Source organism: Pochonia chlamydosporia, chromosome 4 (assembly GCF_001653235.2).
Source record: "Pochonia chlamydosporia 170 chromosome 4, whole genome shotgun sequence".
Taxonomy (NCBI): Eukaryota; Fungi; Ascomycota; class Sordariomycetes; order Hypocreales; family Clavicipitaceae; genus Pochonia; species Pochonia chlamydosporia.
In genome coordinates, this window is record NC_035793.1 from 5,298,152 (window position 1) to 5,316,053 (window position 17,902).

A 17,902-nucleotide genomic window follows, 5' to 3' on the forward strand; every position below is an offset into this window, starting at 1 on the left:
CACGAGGCCCGAGCAGATTTGCCGATTGGGCTTTTGGCCAATCCTGGGGGCTTGACATCTGAATGGCTTTGTCCTCAGTTGAGCCCTGCACCATTTGCCTCTTTGTACATCTTGTGCCTGGCAGTCAGTAGCAACAGAAGGGAGGTGAGTCAGGGGACCAGCAAATATTTTGCGTTATTTGTTGTCGCGGTGTCGGGTGATTGTCTTGATTGGCACAGGGACGTTCTTCATTCGTGTCATTGTTGTTGGGACCTTGAACAGATTTGATGTCGCAGCCCATCTTTGTGCACCCACGATCGCTGATCTCTTGGCGATTATGCCATGCTTCTTTGGATCATAGTTACATCTCGTCTAATTTGCCGCATTTCCAGCGCCAAATTGGATCCCCTGATCAACACAATGCATGTACCATTGTATCTTCAATCTCATCCCCCAAAAGCGATCCGCAAACTAGACATTCCCAAAAGCGACAGTCGAGCATATCTCTCGCCGGAGGTTTTTCAGTTCTGCCCAAATCCCAACAAACACCCCCACCGCATCGGAGTGACGCCATATATGTACGTTTTCATGTACCAGACCTTATTCGTCTCGCATACCTGCCCTGGTGGTACCGTTACAAGACAGCGAGAAGACGAGGCACCCAAGGCCAAGTGTTTGATGTTCCTTGGCTAAAGTAACAGAAGGCAAACACGCGAGCAAGCCCGCAAGCCCCTTAAGGGCAACGGGTTACATTACTGGCCCTGCAACGGCCGCTGTTCGGCTTAAAGCTCCCCATTCACATCTTGTCATTCAAGCACTCGTTCATTAATGGCCGTGCGGTCGTCGTGCAAGATCCTGCAACTCATCAGACCCAACTGACAATGTTATGGAATGGCGACCAGATCAAGCGGTCGCCTGGCGAGCTCCGACCCCGTTCCGCGCGTCTTTTGTCAGCAGTTACATTTGGAGGACTGGTTATCACCGGGCTGTGTATGAGTTTGCTTTACTTGCTCGATGTGCAGTCAAGACGGAACGAGGACAATAATGTAGTGATTCCTGCACAATCTGCTGTACCAACAGTCACTCCAACTGGAGCGCCATTGCGGCAACATGGATTCGCGCCTCAATCACCGGAGGACAGCTCCAACAGCATCTTGTTACACCCAGAGGACCACATTTATCGTACTCCAAAAGCAATTCACCTCAGTTGGAACATCACTCTCGAACATCGCTCCCCGGATGGGGTTTCAAAACCAGTATACTTGATAAACGGTATGATGGTCTCATGCCAAACAGTTAAGTTGTAAATGTCCAGTTCTGGTCTAATTAACGCGTGATAGGGCAGTTTCCAGGTCCCGTTATTGAAGCAAGACCAGGGGATCAGTTGGTTGTCGATGTGTACAATGGCATACATGCACATGACCACCCTGGCATATCAATACATTGGCATGGCTTAGCAATGAGAGGTGTGCATTCCCATGGAATCAGCCCCCGTTGTTGCATCGAGGTGACATACTTATGGGCGAAACAGGTGCCAATGAAATGGATGGTGTTGAGGGTTTGACGCAATGTGCCATTCAGACCTTCCAGAACTTCACGTACCAATTTCAAATCCCCAACAATCAAGCGGGAACATTCTGGTTAGAGAGAACCCTTCAAAATTGTGTTTCATCATGGCTGATGCGGAAATTCAGGTACCACGCGCACTCGGGCTTGCAGCGTGCTGATGGCTTATACGGAGGGTTAATTGTTCATAAGCCTGTCGATAATAATCAACCAGGAGATCAGATTCTGCACCACTATCACAATGAGCAGCTTTTGCTCATTGGGGACTGGTATCATCGACAAGCCCAAGACGTCCTGGAGTGGTTCGTGGACCCCGATCACTTTGGCTTGGAGGTATGTCAACCAACTGACCCGTAAGGCAGCACATGCAGTTAATTGTTGACCTATGTGAGTCAGCCTGCGCCGGACTCCCTTCTTTTGAATGGCAAAGGTCGCTTCAACTGCTCTATGGCCGTGAAGGCGCGCCCAGTTGAGTGCAGAAATGTGACAAATCCTATCTTGCGCCTCGTCAACGACAATCGCATCAGGCTCCGAATCGTTAACACTGGGTAATAAGCCACCGATCAAATGAGATGCATCTATTAAACGCTAATATATCTACGTAGTGTCTCTGCGGGACTTAGTATGGGCGTGTCAAATGGTGTAATGGAAGTCATTACTGTAGATGGCGGATGCCCTGTTAGTCATGAGACAGCAAGCGCTGCGGCTATTGGCGTACTTTATCCGGGACAACGTGTTGATGTTATTTTGGATCGTACTACTGAAAACCCGAAATCCGAAAAATCAGACTTATTATCCAAACTTACCGTCGAACTTGACCGAGAGTAAGTTCGGTTGATGGCACTTTGCGTTGCCGTATGCTAATCATCGAATTGTAGGAATATGCCGTTGTGGAACTTTGCTCTGAATCGTACACAGTCCTTTGAGATGCAGTCTTTTGGCGAAAGAAAGACCCAAGAGGCATCGAATGTACACACGAAGAAACGGTTGGTTGATTTTCTTAACCTGGCAGATGTTGCAGGACAACCCGTGCCAGCGAACCTGGGGATCGGCCAAGACCCTACGCAACGTGCGGTCCTATATTCCACCATGAAGATCCGAGCCGCAAACCATAATCACCCTGTGGGCTCTATTAATCATACGTCGTGGACGCCTGACCCTAAATCAAGACCGCTGTTATCATACCCTCGTGAAGAGTGGGCAGATATTGTCCCTCAACCTACGAAGGTGCATAAGTTTGATGTCCCTTGGTTCAGGACGTCAGGAAAAGATGAATGGGTTGACGTCGTGGTAAACAATTTCGATGACAAGGGTCATCCATTCCACTTGGTATGTCCGCACCCACCACACATATTATCAGTCGCCTAATAATTGAACAGCATGGATACGAATTTTTTGTCGTAGGAATAGCACATGCATCAGGCATGTATCGGGGATACAACCCATTTGACCCACAAGCCGTCTCTGAAGCAGCACCGCTAAACACACACAACCCTCTGCGACGAGACACAGTCTACATTCCTCCGATGGGTTACGCCGTTATGCGCTTCCCTCTATATAATGATGGCTTGTGGCTGTTACACTGCCACGTACTATGGCACCAAGCAATTGGCATGGGTACCGTACTTCAGGTTGGTGAGGTTACGGAGTCGGCCAGGCAAAAGTCTGAGAGCACATGTTACCGGCAGCTCCGTCAATGAGTGGCATACATGATACTTGCTACACTTCATGTTTCTGATGACTACATTGGCATAGAGCGATAATGGACGATAAGAGCTTAATATCAGCCCAGACCACTTTGTTTTGTTTACAGTCAACGTCTTGCACGAAGTGGTTGGGACAAGATGATTGTGAATAACCTGAGGGAAAGAAACTTGCATCTTAAAGACCTCGAGCAGTCTGGTATTAACATACGTTAAATAAATTGAAATGCCTTGACAAGTACGTCAAGTTACACCGGGCTTGTGATGAGAACTAACAAAATTAGCCATAAAATTTAGTTCATTTCTAAAGTACTGCTACACTAAATATTCGAGGTGCTTTGGATACAATACCGGGATAAAAGGTGTCCCTAGTAACTACAGAGATCGATATTTGCCGGTGAGGATGCCTTGCCCCAATTCCAGCTAGGGTTCAGGACTGAGACGTGGCGAAGATTGTTCTTGGCCCAGAATTGGTAGTCTCCGTTGCGGAAATCATTGTCAGAGTTCGGAGGACAGGTATTTTTAAAGCTGGTTGTGTGCCAATCTTGGTGGACTGAGTGGTGGAATTTGCCAAAGTAGAATTTTCCGTGGTCGCGGTTCTTCTGCTGGAAGTTTTGCCAGTCGCCCAAACTTTGAGACAACGTGTTAGTTGGAAGCCCTACAGAAAGGATTCACAGTGACACTTACCCATCAAAAGTGTCGTTGATATCGCTCCAGTTGATCTGCTTATGATTGCCATCCTGTTCCATCTTGACCGTGTCACGAACCCAATTGTCTCCCCCGCTGTTTCTGAAGCTCACGACGATGCCTTCCCAGTCACTCTTGTGACCAGTGTCCTTCTTGAAATAAACATAGTAGATCACCTTCCAATTGTCACCACACTTTTTAACTGACCAGTACGTCGGGATAGTGCCAAATGGCTCGCCTGCGACGTTTCCATAGAAGGTATTGGTCCCTTGCCATTGCGGCTGCGGTGGACAGTTATGGGAAAGTTTTCCAATGTTACAATTGTCCGCGTCAACACCATTCGTCTGATGGCCTTGGCCATCTTCAGCAGCTGATGGCATGCAAGTTCCCGATGGCATGTACCACATAGGGGCAGCAGCTTCCGCGGCCGCAAGACCATTGTTGTTCGTAAAGGCGTTGCCAGAAACCGCATTGTTAGCCATGACAATCCTCGCCCCTAGCAGGATTGCACAGCCTATAAAATGATTGACAGACTTCATAGTGAAATATCGTCTTTCTCTTTCGATATGTGCCAGATATCTTGTCGAAAGAGTTGCAAGATATAATGTATGTAGCCCGAGCCGAAGAGCCTTCCTCCTCGCTTTTATACACGACCAGACTTTCGAATGCAGAAGTGGGCATTGAAACAGGTTCAGCGCTATGCCTTTATTGCGATCCCGCTACTCCCAATTGCTTAATGTAAACATTTGAACCGTTGTAACCCTCCGCCCTCTAATCATTCCATAACGGGTCTGTCAGCACCGAAATCTGCGCTAGAGGTCTGGATTCGATGTTCGTCGTGTGAGATTCCAAATTTGCATGTAAGCCGAGCGAGCCACTGCCGATACCGTAGATGCAAGAAGGGCCAAAAGCTATGGCCGAAAATAGTAAATCTGGGATATACTAGATAAAAAATTAAGACGAGAACAACACTCTGGGTCCGGCGCGCCCCGGGTGCATTGTCCAGACCCCATAGAGGATCCATTCGCAACCAGTCAAGCGGTGATTTCTCGGTCAATCTTTTCTGCCAACGTTCTTCATGGAGCCAAATGATGAAACTCTCGGTGTCGATTTTTGGCCATAGAGCTTACAGGAGGCAGCATTGAACACAGTTCTCGGCATTTAGGTGAGTCAAGTCTGCCATTTTATTGGCCCTCACCATGTGCCTGAGCACGGCTCGGGGCGATGGTCCACAGAAGTCATCACCTACTGCGCCTCTCAGGTCTCACCCAACTCCACAGCACTGGGCTTGGATCGTCTGACGGGGCCTTTCTGGGCGTAATATTTTCCCGTCCAGTCGACCAGGGCAGGGACGCTGTGATTGCCCATGGTCCAAATAAGCGTGACTGACAAGAGGCGAAACGTGTGTTTTACGATGGAAGAATTTAGGCCTACCCAGGTCTCTGATCAGGTTTTCAGTAACCAGAGGCGCAATGGGATCCGATAAACAAAAGCCAAATGGAAAGGCGAAATTCTCGTGAAAATTAAAGACCTCTCCGGTAGTAAATAATGGAAGTCGTCTGTCAACTATCATACCCTCGATTCCACAGAACCATCAATTCAATGCTTTGTTTCCACACTCTAGCGCGTCCATAACTAACCAGACTCATCTGGATGTCGCACGTATAGCCAATGAAATCACAACATCAAATACGACTCAGGTGGCATTGGCTCCCGGCATGACCGATGTTATTCCTTTTCATCCAAAGTACCTGTTTTGGTCAGATGTCTCATCAGCCCATCATCACCGGACTCATGTACAGCATGACCCTTTGTGATGTTCATCAAACTGTCTCGCATGAGAAGCTCGTAGTAGGCCGTGGCAAAAATTGTGGCCGGGATATTCACAAGAACCGCAATCGGGGTGTAGTTCATGTAAGTGAAGGCCTCCTTGCCAAAAAAGATGGCAGCGACAATGCGTGTGCCAAGGTCTCGAGCCAGATTGGTGCTGATTGTGATGCCGGCGAAACCCCAGACCATGGCCGCATATGCCAAGCCGATGACGAAGGGCGCACCTGCAGGGGCGACAAATGGATTTGCAGGGTCTATGCAGGCCCAAATGACGATTGCAATGAAGGAATCAACGAAGAACTCTGTCAAAAACACATAGCCCATATTTGTCTGATCCGGGTTTGGGAACGAACAAAGAATGCTGGCCGGTGCGCCGTTGGCTACCAGCGGCATGCCCTTTTCAAGCAGGACTGATTTCATTTCTTGAATCTGTGTCCAGTACATGCCGACCACCAGTAGGCCAGCAATAAATGCTCCGAATATCTGACTGAATATATAGTATGGCACCTTTTTGATGGGGAAGCCCTGCCATATAGCCAGGGCAATTGTAATGGCAGGGTTGAAATGACCACCAGAAACCGGAGCACAGGTAATAATGGCAAACGCAATGCCAAGTGCGAATGCACAGCCAATCTGGAATAAGCTGCCGAATGCCGTCACTCCCAATGGGGAAGTGCCGTTGAGCGTAAATGCAGCCACAGAGGCAATGCCAGGGAAAACGTAAAAGAAGACTCCTGTGGCTTCGGCCATGCACTCACGCAGCCATCGTGGACGGGCATGCTCAAAGTCCAATTTTCGCTGCGACACGGGTTTAGGGGCAACAACATGTCGAGACGCATGTCTCTGGACTGCTTCTGTCACACCAAGTTCTACTGTTTTCAAGCCATGGCGGTTAGGGCAAACATTTGTGTGAATTGAGGAGATTTGGTGCCTGCTTACAGTCATTCGTCCGGAGCCGATCTAGGGTAGTAGGCTCGGCAGACATATTTTTCTCTCTTTTTCTTTTTAAAAAATGTTTTTGGGTAAGTTCTTCTTTAAGCGGACTTTATTTATTGTACACTCGACGGTGATGAGTTTTGGATGTCCCTTGGATTGCAACAATTGGCGATGGTCGTAGTCCACCCGGATATGTAAGAAGTCACGGCAGAGACAAATTGTGCGTAGAGACGACGAGGACATTTGACTTTGCAGCTAATTCATTCCCACGCCCTTTTAACAGTTAGATTTCATAATTGACTTTAGGAAAGCCCGGATACGGTACGGATATTGCCTCGGCAGGAAAATTACCCCTTGGTGCTACTCAAAACTGTGGAAGAATCTAATGGCGGAGTCACTTTGTGTCGACATTGCAAGGGACGTGGGATCTATTACGACAGATCCCACTTTGGTGCTTGCTCGTCCTTGTCACAAAACAAGGAAACACAACTTGATTGGAAGAAAGTGAAAAATATCAGGGTTGTTTACTGGACCTTCTGGTTGAAAGCAGAGCGGGTAGCGTAGCCCGTTGTCTCATTGTGCAAAGCCAAGTGGGTTGAGTTGGGGACAACTTGGCAAGGATATGAACATTGTAATGTTCAAATGTTGGGGAATGCGGGGAGTAGTAGGTGGACTTTGGGGAAGCTTGGACATTAACTTTGAAGGCATTACCCCCCGCATCTGCAACTTGACACCCATTAAACCTCTTAACTCCGATGGCCCGCACACTGTCGGACCAAGATCAGATTCCGTTCGGACATTTCCTTGGCCCCAAGCGTATTAACTGGTTTCTTGGTGGTCGACCTACACTCGAAACGGTGAGCAACACGGAAACCGGCACCTAGTTTTCATCCACAGACCTCTTGGCGGAGGTTTGTTCCGGGATGGAACAGGGACAGAGCTGGGACAGCCACCCCACAAACATCAGGCAAGATGATCTCCGTCATAGCATCACGGCAAGTCTTTCGGGAAGTCTTTCGGGAAGTTCAAACAAGTATAGGGTTCAGAAGTATTTAAATAAGAAAAGGTATCGCATATCGCGTTATGTGATCAGGCATATTAAGCTGTGATAGTGTATACTTGGATATGTTTGAACACCTTTGACCACAGACTGAACCCCCCTTTCTTTGGGTCTGCACCAATTCAAGACTCCTGGCCTTGGAACGTCTAACCGGACGCGACATTGACACGACAAAGAGTGCGCTCCGCCACTCTGGTGACGAGGATGAGGATTGCTCCAGGCTCCTCTCGAGCGCCGGCCACCTCAGTCTTGGTGTTTTGAATCACTGGTGTTCGCCACAAAGTCGTGGTTTGGAAATACCATACCCGTTATGATCTGCAGTTGCCCAGTAGTTGATGGGTTGAAGCCATTTCAGCTCCGGGTTTGAAGTAGCCTGAGGCAATGCAACCCGGAGTTGAAATGAATATCTAGAGCAAACCATCGTGATCATCGACTTGACAAGTTACTTTACCGAGTGCGCATAGTTGGGACCAGATACAATATATATGCCGTGAGAAAACACGGCAAAGTTTTCCCCAACATCAGCCCAAAGATGGGCAATTCTTGCAAAGAGCAGCTTCCTTGACTCATTGGTGGAACAGGCTCTGGTGACGATGTAACATGATTGTGGGGTAAAGGACCATCTTATTTCAGCCAGCAGCGACAAAGGAGGGTCGGGTAGTGCACAGCCAATCTGTACTTCATATTTTACGGCAAACCGGCATTCATTCGCCGAGGAAGACGGGCGGTTGTCAATGATCATCTGACGCGCCGTCGTACTATCACCATGTCTGTTGTTGCAGTCGCCTAAATGGACCCCTACCGGGAAGAGAAAGATACCTTGTGAAGTAATAGCTTCCACGAATAAAGGCCAAGAATTTGTATTAACCCTTGGTTTTGCTATTGATACTAGCTCACTGGGTGATATTCCTAGCTGATAGTCTATTTAAGCCGCTTTATTGGCAAAGGAAGATAAGGCTGCTCTCCGAACAATCCCGGTCTTTCTGTTGTGGTGACCAAGAGTGAAAGCGATGGATTAGTATTGTCGTTTAGTACGAATCAGGAAGCTTTTTTTCTGAGCGCAAACAACTGACATGAATATCCTTACCTATTCAACACTTTGTGATAATGTATCCAGCTTCATGGGGTCAACGTGGGTCCACAAAATGGGCATGAGGAATCCGAATTGGAAAAAAAGGACAAAACAAAAATAAAAGAGCAGAAAGGGGAACAGTTGGGGGTTGAGCAAAGAACGTTGCAGCCTTGGGTGCGCCCCCTTAACCATAAATCTAGGTAGCCACTAGCTTCTCTCGGAACTAACCGTAGGCAATCACTCTGATCAGTGCCGCATTTAAACGACTTACGTTATTTGCCCCGGACTGACTTGACTCTATTTTGGCAGGACGGACCTTTTGGTTGTTTCGGTTACACAGACATGATCAGGTACAGGCTATTAGCCCCTGCCTATCCTAATCGTCACCTCACTATTGGCGCAAAATTCGGCCACCAAGATTGAAGCTTTGGACAAGCTCGGTGAACAAAATGACAGATTGCCGGGCCGGCCGTCTGGGTTGGAAAATATAGGTATATAAGCCCAAGTCCAACTATTGGTAAAATCAACAATAGCAACCCTCTTGTCTCAAATATTGAGAAAATTCTTTGTGCAATTTCCATTTCATAGTCCAATTGTCCACGCTGCACCATGCGCAGTTTCGTTTTGCCTCTTCTTGCCGCCGGCTACCTGGCTGGTGAGGTTGTCGCACGAGATGTCCCCGCCAATGTCAGGAAGTTGTACAACTCGGTTCGGGCTCAGGGAACCTGCAAAAAGATTCTAAAGGGAGGCTTTTACAGCCAAGAAAAGGATTCCAAAGGTGTGTGACAACAGTGAGCTTAAATAAGACCTGACCCGTCCTGTCTAGTTAAAGTTGGTGCTAGAGGCGAAGCGGAAATCCTTGATCCTTTGCGTCAAGTATGGTAATAGCACTAACGGATGAAACTAGACTTTTGCTACTGCGGTGATCATCTTGAAGATAATGGCATTATCTATCTACAGGGCACACATGGGAACCTGGTCAACATGGATATTGACTGTGATGGCGCACAGGGCAAGGGCAATGGCGACTGTGATAGTTCCGGTGACACGCAGCCACAAACCACCTTCCAAGATGAAGTCAAGAAGTATGGAATCAAGGATCTTAACGCCTACGTCCATTCGTACGTTGTGCTTGGAAATGATGGTAGCAAGAAGGGCTATGTGACTTTCGACCCGCAGAAGTACGGCATCGAGCCACTCTCCATTGTCGCAGTCGTTTGTGGCGATAAAATGGTATGTAACCGCCCTGATCAATTGTCAATGACTACTTTTTAACGACGGTAATAGTTTTACGGCGTGTGGGGCGACACCAACGGTGATGATGGTCCTCCATTGATCGGAGAGGTATCTCTTTCACTTGGTCAGGCTTGCTACGGTAGAGCGGTTAATGGCAACGCCGCACATGACGAGAACGACGTTCTTTATATTGCCTTTAAGGGGAGCAATGCTGTCCCTGGAGCCAAAGGTGCCAATTGGAAGGCCAAGACCTTTGCTGACTTTGAGTCGTCCCTCCATGCTCAAGGTGACAAATTGGTAGCCAAGATCAAATAGATGGTGACAAGGACGATGCTGCAAACGTAGCCAAACTCGACAAATCATCCAAAGTATGTTACATCACGCACGTTTGATCACCTTTAGGGGCCATGTCACAGGTACAAAAACAAGGAAAAATATTCCTAGTCACATATTTTCCGCCTTCATCGCCGTATATAGCTTCATAAGACAATGAAATGGTACATAGCTTGTATAACGCATGGAGTGAGCGCACCGTAAACAAGGGACGAAGCAGCCAATTTTCCCTGCTTGCGACTGTTTGATGCGGCTATAATACAAATCGTACTACCCGTACAGATGGTCGTGCCCAGCGAAGTTTGCCAGCAATGACCCCTTCGCTATAGTGCGCACCAAGGATTTACATCTTTGTCTGTCACATAATCCTTTCACTAAGTATCTTATGGTGGCGCTACCATATATCTCCGCGCATAGATTCTTGTGTTAGGTCATGCATGGCTGTATAGACGGCTTAATGGCAATCGAGCATCCGCAATCTCATTTCATGATGGCGAAAGTCGGAAGGATAGACCCCCGGGCAAGAGCCACATGGGCCACATGATGAGACATATGTTTGGTCGAACACAATTTGCGTCTATGCTACGCAATTGGAATAGGCAGTTACCCGGTCTCGGTTCGGGCCTCGCTGAGCCTCCTGATGCCTTGGCGGTAGTCATCCGTGTTCCAGTGGCCGGCAGTGTGGCCAGACTTGATTGGGTTGACTTTCTGGACATACATTGTGTCAATTTCCTCGAGGCTTCGATCTTTGGACTCGATCACGAAGAAGAAGACAATGACGACTAGGGCGCCGCAACAGCCCGCGAATACTAAGCCATACAAGTAGTCAATCTCGTCGGTGATGAATCGTGTACTACGGAATGTTAGCGATGTCGCATGCCTCTGAAAGCGTGCGGAGCCAAACCGGGTTTACTCGCTACTCACAAGAAGGATATCAAACTGGACATATTTGTTAGTGAATTGGTGGTGTGAGGCATCGACCACTGTGTACTCACAAGTTCCATAGCCAATTTGAAGCAGTTGCAAGGCCCATGCATGTGCTTCGATAGCGAAGAGGGTACAGCTCGGCGTTTACCGCCCAAACCAGAGGACCCCAACTGACGGCAAACGCTGCAATTGCCAAGCATGAGAACGTTACCAAGGCAGACCCGGCCTTGGGGGTGTTCATAGGGTTATCATGGTCGAGGGCAAAGTGACCAACAAAAGCGTACACGCTAGTCCACGGTTAGAAATTGTCACGATGCTGGCGTTATGAATTCGGCAGGCTAGGAATGGGGTTCTCACAAGAAGCACATCATCATCCATGCGGCACCTATCATGAGAGTGTTACGGCGACCGAACCGTTTCGTCACCCACAAGGCAATGATGGTGCAGAAAACATTGACGGATCCCAGAATGATCTGGGTCACATAACTGTTGCTGATTCCGGTGGCAGCAAACACAGTTGTGCCAAAGTAGAAGAAAAAGTTGGCACCAGTGAGTTGCTGGCCGGCCTGGAGGACAATACCCAAGACGGTGCGATATAGCATGCGTGGCGCGGTGAAAATCTCAGTCCAGTGAAATTGATCAGCGCTTCTGCTCTCTTCATGTACATTATGCTGGATGTCGGTTATCTGGTGATTCACACCCTCGGAATCCGGGGCAAGACCAGATAGCTTAGCAATTGCCAAGCGAGCGCGTTCAACTCGACCACGACTACAGTCATACCTGGGGCTCTCGGGCATGAATAGAATAGTTGATCCGAGAATGAGAGCCCACGCAAAGGACAGACCATTTGGAATACGCCACGACGCACTGTTTGTTTTTTCTTCGGTCCCCCAATTGACCATTTCGGCGGTCCAGATACCAAGAGTAATGAGAAGTTGGTACGAGGCAACAATGACACCCCGAATGATGGCCGGCGCGCACTCTGACTGATACATAGGCACGACCACAGACAAGGCACCAATACTGAGACCACTCACAAGGCGTCCAACAGCAAATTGAACCCAGTGGTATGATGACGAGATCTCAATAATTGTGCCAATGCAGGTGAAAAAAGCAGAAACGGATATCGTCAATCGACGGCCAATCAGATCAGCCATTTTGCCAGCAATCAGTGATCCTATAAGGGCACCAACACTGAGCATGCCGACAATTGTGCCTTGTCTGGCAGCGCTGAATGTATAAGTGCCATCTGATTGCAATTCGCCAAATCTTTCAGAGTAGTCCTTCATGAGAAAGAACCCAGATATCTGGCCACTGGACAGGTCTATTAGTGAATGATCAATACATGAAGGTAACGGGGTGTGATTGGGTTATAATGCGAGATGGTTGCAAGGCATCACAAAAGCTAACCTAATGTAACCAAAAATGAAACCGCCTAGGCTGGCGACAGCACCTTGAAAGCATGCTAGGAATGTAACCTTTTGCTCCGCAAGTAAGGACTCGTCTTTCCGATCTTTGACATCGCCATTGGATGAATTCCTTTTGGTTATGCCCATGATTGGCCCCCCTCCCGACAGCCCAAGACCGTCGGCACGAATGTAACGCTGAAATGAAAAGAAACGTCTCCTTTGATGGACGGTATCGGGACGGTGAGAGAAGCTGAGGCCGTTGAGCGTGGTACCGGGTGGGAAACGTCAGCACGCAAATGTTGGGTTTGGAAACATGGGCAGCAGTGGTAGATGTGAAAGGAAAGAAATGAGCATGGATGATGTAGAAAGTGACAGTGCCAAAATCGAAGACCGTGAGAGCCTTTTCCTTCTGTACCAGTTTGGCCCGATGCAGATAAAGTTTGCTTAGACTGCCTCACCATGGTACCCAGAGCTGTGCCGATGTCATCGGGCCGACGCAAATAGTAATCCACTCCTGTTTGACAATAAATTCTACTGTGTCGTTGCTCATCGGCCCACTCACCATCGTTTTATTGCCGTACGATTCGTTCTTCGTCTCACCTAACGTTTTGTTTACGGGAACATTTTGGCCCACCAAACATGACGAGAACCCTGGTAGAACGAAGCCAAGGAAGATAGAAAAGAGGATGGGGAAAAAAAAAATATGGCAACGCCTCTCAGACACCAAGCTAGTCAAATGGGGCACGGCTATGGGTGTTGTTGGAGACAGAATCGTGTCAAAATCCGCAGTTGAGGCATGATACATGGCGTCTCAAAGCATCATCAGATGCCTCTGGCGTTGGGGACACGCATATAGCAAGCAAATGAGTGGCCATCGGAGCGCCATGTCCGTTGTGTCTTTTCTGAAGGCTGTGACTAATGTCCCAATGTGGTGGTCGATATACAGTGAAGGCCAATGGTTTAATGTCTGGTTGGTTTAACGTTCTGAACATTGAATGGAAGCGTCGATGTCGTCTGGCGTCAACCAATTGGCAACCTTGGCCGAAAACAGCAGCGTCATAACTAGCTTCATCGGTGTTTGGCGACGGGACCAGACGAAGAGCCTTCAATGGTGAGTGGAGCCGGGTCTGCAGGGATCAAATTGATCAATCACCGACCATGTCTCGGCAGTGGGCGCTCTGGCGCATTCAAAGTTCAATGATGGCGCTGTCCTAATCTTTGTTGCATGATGTCTAGTCGAGTACATGTACATACCTAGGAATGTATCCATTCAATGCTCTGTACCGGATTTGCTGCGCCAAGATTTCGTGACCTGACCGCACAGATCCCAAGACGTGTTCAAACCGTGTCCATGGGGCCGTCAGTCTCAGCGGTTTGGAGGAAGGCTGAATGGGAACAATCGGCCGAAACAATTGGCTTATTGCAACTTGGAGAAGAGTTCCGTAGCAACAAGTACTTAGAATTGCTTCGTAGACTTCTTACCACTCCATGGAGCACACCAAATGGCTTCGTAACGATCTGTCTGGTCCGGCTTTGCTGAGATGGTCAACGCCAGCCCCGCAAGCTGGCCATCGGTGGCTCATTGCAAACAGCCGGTTTATTTCCATCAAATTGAATTAGCCACAACATGGAGTATTCAGTCAACGTTGGGGCTTTGACATGTCTCGCCATGTCATAAATTAAACTGCCTCTTCACACGGAGGGCGGCGTTGTTCCAAACAGCTTCCAAGTCATGTCATGTCAAGTCAAGTTGCTTCAACTGCCTTTCCCAGCATTCAGCAGAGTTCAATGTTGAGCCGGCACGCTGTGCTGTTTGTTGCCGGCCGGAAATATCCAGATGCCTCAAGTGCTTCAATTGACCCCACACACACAAGCCAAGGCCCGCCGCAGAAGATCAATGATCCGGGAGATCCGCTGGCTCCCACAACAAAAGCGACATGGACCGTATGAGATAGAATGCTACCCATGCGTCAGGCCCTCTTCTACGCTGCGCCTCGCGATTCTCATCAGCTGCATTCAAGAAAAGATCAATGATGCTAAAAAGGTCTAGAAACACCCAATTGGCTTAGAGGGCGAGGACCATTTGACTCTACCAGACATGTCCGGGCTCACTTGTGTGCTGTGTCTGGTAGTCGCTCTGTGTCATTATCCCTCAATTGAGGTCGTCCATGGCAATTTTGGAACATTGCTTATGTGCCTTGATAAAACAAACCTGGGGAGCACGATACTCGCATTTTATGTCCCTACTAGGCATCATGACGAAGATGAAAGCGATATCTGCATTACTAAGAAGAGCTGGACGCTCCAACCTTTCTAGCCCCCAACGTCGCAGTTCGGCCTTCGCGTCAAGTCTGGACCGGCGACTTTTGATTTGTCATTCGTGGGTTAAGTCCCAATAGAGCGATCCCCAAAAACACTGTGCGAACAGTTGACGATGCAGGGCACAGTCAGGTTGTAATAACATTTGATCCCACCAGACGGCTGGCAGATTCGTGGCAACAGCCTTGAAGTTTTGGAACAACCTGACGCAACAGAAATAACTTGACGACCCTTCTCTGAGCTGTAGCCGCCGCCAAGCTCACTCAGATTCACCGAAACTCGGGCTTGGCGCCTTGGGCAATCGTTTGCCTCGGCAATTCTGAGACATTGCACCCCAAAGTACACCCAAAACTGTGCTGCTTAAGCTGGCAAGCTGGACAATACGGCCCAAAGTCTCAACTGAATTCTTTGTTGGCTGGGGAAAGCTCAAGATTGAACCATGTCGCATGCCGGTAGCCTGAAGAGAGGCTCAACACCAGATTTATCCAGCAACAACCCCTTGGCTGATGGGCCACCCGACGGCGGAAAACCTGCCACCCCACCACACATACAATGCGACCCGACGTCACAACAACTACAAAATGATGCGGCAAAAACCACGATCGAGGCACCAGATGGAGGCATTCGAGCTTGGCTAGTGGTTCTTGGTGCTTGGTGCACCTCATTTTGCAGTTTCGGCTGGATTAATAGTGAGCCAGCACCCAGCACGCCCTTTCCGTCATTCCTGAAGTCTGATTGACTAATATGGATGGAGCAGGTGTCGGTGTTTTCCAAGAGTACTATCAAACAAAAATGCTACAAGGATATTCAGCAAGCACCATTTCATGGATTCCATCTCTGCAGATTTTCTTCATGATGGGAATGGTAAGTTCTCAACCGATGTGACCAACTGATGTGGCCAGTACGGCTTTGCGTGCTCCCAAAGACTTACCACCATCTACAAGGGCCCAGTCATTGGAGTGCTGTACGACAAGTTCGGCCCACGTCACTTAATATTCGTGGGTACATTCTTGCATGTATTTGGATTAATGATGGCATCTATATCTCATGACTACTACCAAATCTTGCTGGCACAGGGTGTGTGTAGCGCGATTGGCGTATCTGCTATCTTTCAGCCTGGTCTGTAGACTTCTTTTTGCAGACTTCATCAATGACATCTCGTACTGACAACCGACGTGCTACCAGCCTTGAACACCATTTCCGGGTGGTTTGATAAACGGCGCGGCGCAGCCTTTGGTATTCTGGCTACAGGATCAAGTCTTGGGGGTGTCATTTTCCCCATTATGGTCAGTCGTCTTATTGCTCAGGTTGGCTTTGGCTGGGCAATGCGAGTCTCTGCCTTTTTAATCCTTGGTCTGTTGATCGTGGCCAATTTCACTGTGAAGCAGTTTCAGCGCCCAAAAGCACGGCCTCTGTCCTTCCGGAATTTTTGCATACCATTTACCGAAATCAAATTCCTCGCGTTGACGATTGGGCTGCTTCTATTTACGTTTGGATTGTACGTTCCCATCAACTACATCCCTGTCGAAGCCGCTGCTGCAGGTATGCCACCACACCTCGTTGAATATTTGGTCCCGATTTTAAACGCGGCAAGGTATGAACATGAAAGGATTATTCGGAATGCAAATATAAACATAATCTAACAAAACAAACCAGTTTATTTGGTCGCGCTGGCTCTGGATTTATTGCTGACAAAATGGGCCGCTACAATATCTTCATCATTGTATGTTACGTGACAGGTATCTGGATTCTCGCTCTCTGGATCCCGGCGGCAACCACTGCGGCCAGAGTCGCCTTCTCAGCACTATTCGGCTTCTTTTCTGGGGCCTATGTTGCCTTGATTCCAGCACTCGTGGTTCAGATATCACCATTTCCTGAGATCGGCTTTCGAACCGGGTTGGTCTTCTTCGCATGCTCATTTGGGGGGTTAACGACCAATCCCATCAGTGGTGCTCTCTTGGAACAGAGTAGTGGTTGGCTCGGCGCCAAGATATTTGCTGGTGTCTTTTGTCTTGTTGGAACCTGCTTTGTACTTGTGGCTCGAATGCACCATACAGGGATGCACATGCGATCGGTGTTTTGAGGCTCGCCAGGTAGAGTGATCCCCGATCGTGAGGGTTTGTGCAAAGACTAGTTGACCAATTGGTTGCACAGTATTGCACCGCATTATCCTCAAGTAAGAGGGCTGCTTTAGAAGGGAAGAAAGAACGTTTAACCCTAACTCTTAAAGGGAAGAGACTGCATAGTGGCTTGCAACTATTAACCTTGAGATGTTCAAACGAGCCCTTACCCAGATCAGGAAGATTAATGGCAAGAGAAATGACGGAAGGGGACTTCTAGATGATTTCTGGAGTCTATTAAACAGATACAACAAATAGACTGCATGTTAAATTACAGCCTGTGGGAAAACGCATTTGCCTACGTTAAAGTATATACTTGTACATCTTCACATATCGTAGCACAGGCTGTGGTATGCGATACCTGTTAACAGCTTGAATACTTTAAACCCCCTTACTGTAACTAACAGAAGGTTACCCTAGCAGGTAACATTAAGCTAAGGAGTACTATTTCTAGAGTAGAAATACGTGTAAGAAAAAAAGGAAAAAAAGCAAATCACAAAGTAATTTCACGTACAGAAGTTATAAACACTTGCAAAGATACTATGTATTTTGTATTCTTCTATCATATTAAAGAAATATAATGCTTTACGGCGTTACCTGTTTTACTTCTCGTTCTTAGAACGAGAAACGTGCTCTTCAGCAAGGGTGCAAGCATCTATATAGCTATCAGTTGACAGCCGACCAAGCAGGCGGGCGATGTCAAGGAAATGCTTTGTCCACAGTAC

The 17,902-nt window shown here is 48.1% G+C and overlaps 6 protein-coding genes across 6 annotated transcripts; 3 read left to right on the top strand and 3 right to left on the bottom strand.

The window, feature by feature from the left end:
- Positions 1 to 860: 860 nt before the first annotated feature.
- VFPPC_09933 (ferro-O2-oxidoreductase) lies at positions 861 to 3,245 on the top strand (the record flags this gene model as incomplete). Its single annotated transcript, XM_018288390.1, has 8 exons — positions 861 to 1,251; positions 1,320 to 1,445; positions 1,511 to 1,619; positions 1,674 to 1,878; positions 1,942 to 2,093; positions 2,151 to 2,369; positions 2,424 to 2,874; positions 2,925 to 3,245. 8 exons carry the CDS (start codon positions 861 to 863, stop codon positions 3,243 to 3,245), a joined length of 1,974 nt encoding a protein of 657 aa, XP_018137783.1.
- Positions 3,246 to 3,616: 371 nt separating this feature from the next.
- VFPPC_09932 (hypothetical protein) lies at positions 3,617 to 4,474 on the bottom strand (the record flags this gene model as incomplete). Its single annotated transcript, XM_018288389.1, has 2 exons — positions 3,617 to 3,878; positions 3,936 to 4,474. 2 exons carry the CDS (start codon positions 4,472 to 4,474, stop codon positions 3,617 to 3,619), a joined length of 801 nt encoding a protein of 266 aa, XP_018137782.1.
- Positions 4,475 to 5,663: 1,189 nt separating this feature from the next.
- Positions 5,664 to 6,710, bottom strand: VFPPC_09930 (glycerol uptake facilitator; the record flags this gene model as incomplete). Its single annotated transcript, XM_018288387.1, has 1 exon — positions 5,664 to 6,710. One exon carries the CDS (start codon positions 6,708 to 6,710, stop codon positions 5,664 to 5,666), a length of 1,047 nt encoding a protein of 348 aa, XP_018137780.1.
- A 2,732-nt stretch (positions 6,711 to 9,442) lies between these two features.
- On the top strand, positions 9,443 to 10,384 carry VFPPC_09929 (glycoside hydrolase family 75; the record flags this gene model as incomplete). Its single annotated transcript, XM_018288386.1, has 3 exons — positions 9,443 to 9,611; positions 9,741 to 10,066; positions 10,121 to 10,384. The coding sequence occupies 3 exons, from the start codon at positions 9,443 to 9,445 to the stop codon at positions 10,382 to 10,384; spliced, it is 759 nt and encodes a 252-aa protein (XP_018137779.1).
- Positions 10,385 to 11,005: 621 nt separating this feature from the next.
- On the bottom strand, positions 11,006 to 12,885 carry VFPPC_09928 (MFS monosaccharide transporter; the record flags this gene model as incomplete). The annotated part of the gene is made up of 5 exons (XM_018288385.1): positions 11,006 to 11,255; positions 11,327 to 11,341; positions 11,398 to 11,616; positions 11,687 to 12,643; positions 12,740 to 12,885. 5 exons carry the CDS (start codon positions 12,883 to 12,885, stop codon positions 11,006 to 11,008), a joined length of 1,587 nt encoding a protein of 528 aa, XP_018137778.1.
- Positions 12,886 to 15,496: 2,611 nt separating this feature from the next.
- On the top strand, positions 15,497 to 17,140 carry VFPPC_09927 (monocarboxylate; the record flags this gene model as incomplete). Its single annotated transcript, XM_018288384.1, has 5 exons — positions 15,497 to 15,746; positions 15,815 to 15,921; positions 15,960 to 16,176; positions 16,243 to 16,651; positions 16,714 to 17,140. 5 exons carry the CDS (start codon positions 15,497 to 15,499, stop codon positions 17,138 to 17,140), a joined length of 1,410 nt encoding a protein of 469 aa, XP_018137777.1.
- Positions 17,141 to 17,902: the final 762 nt, after the last annotated feature.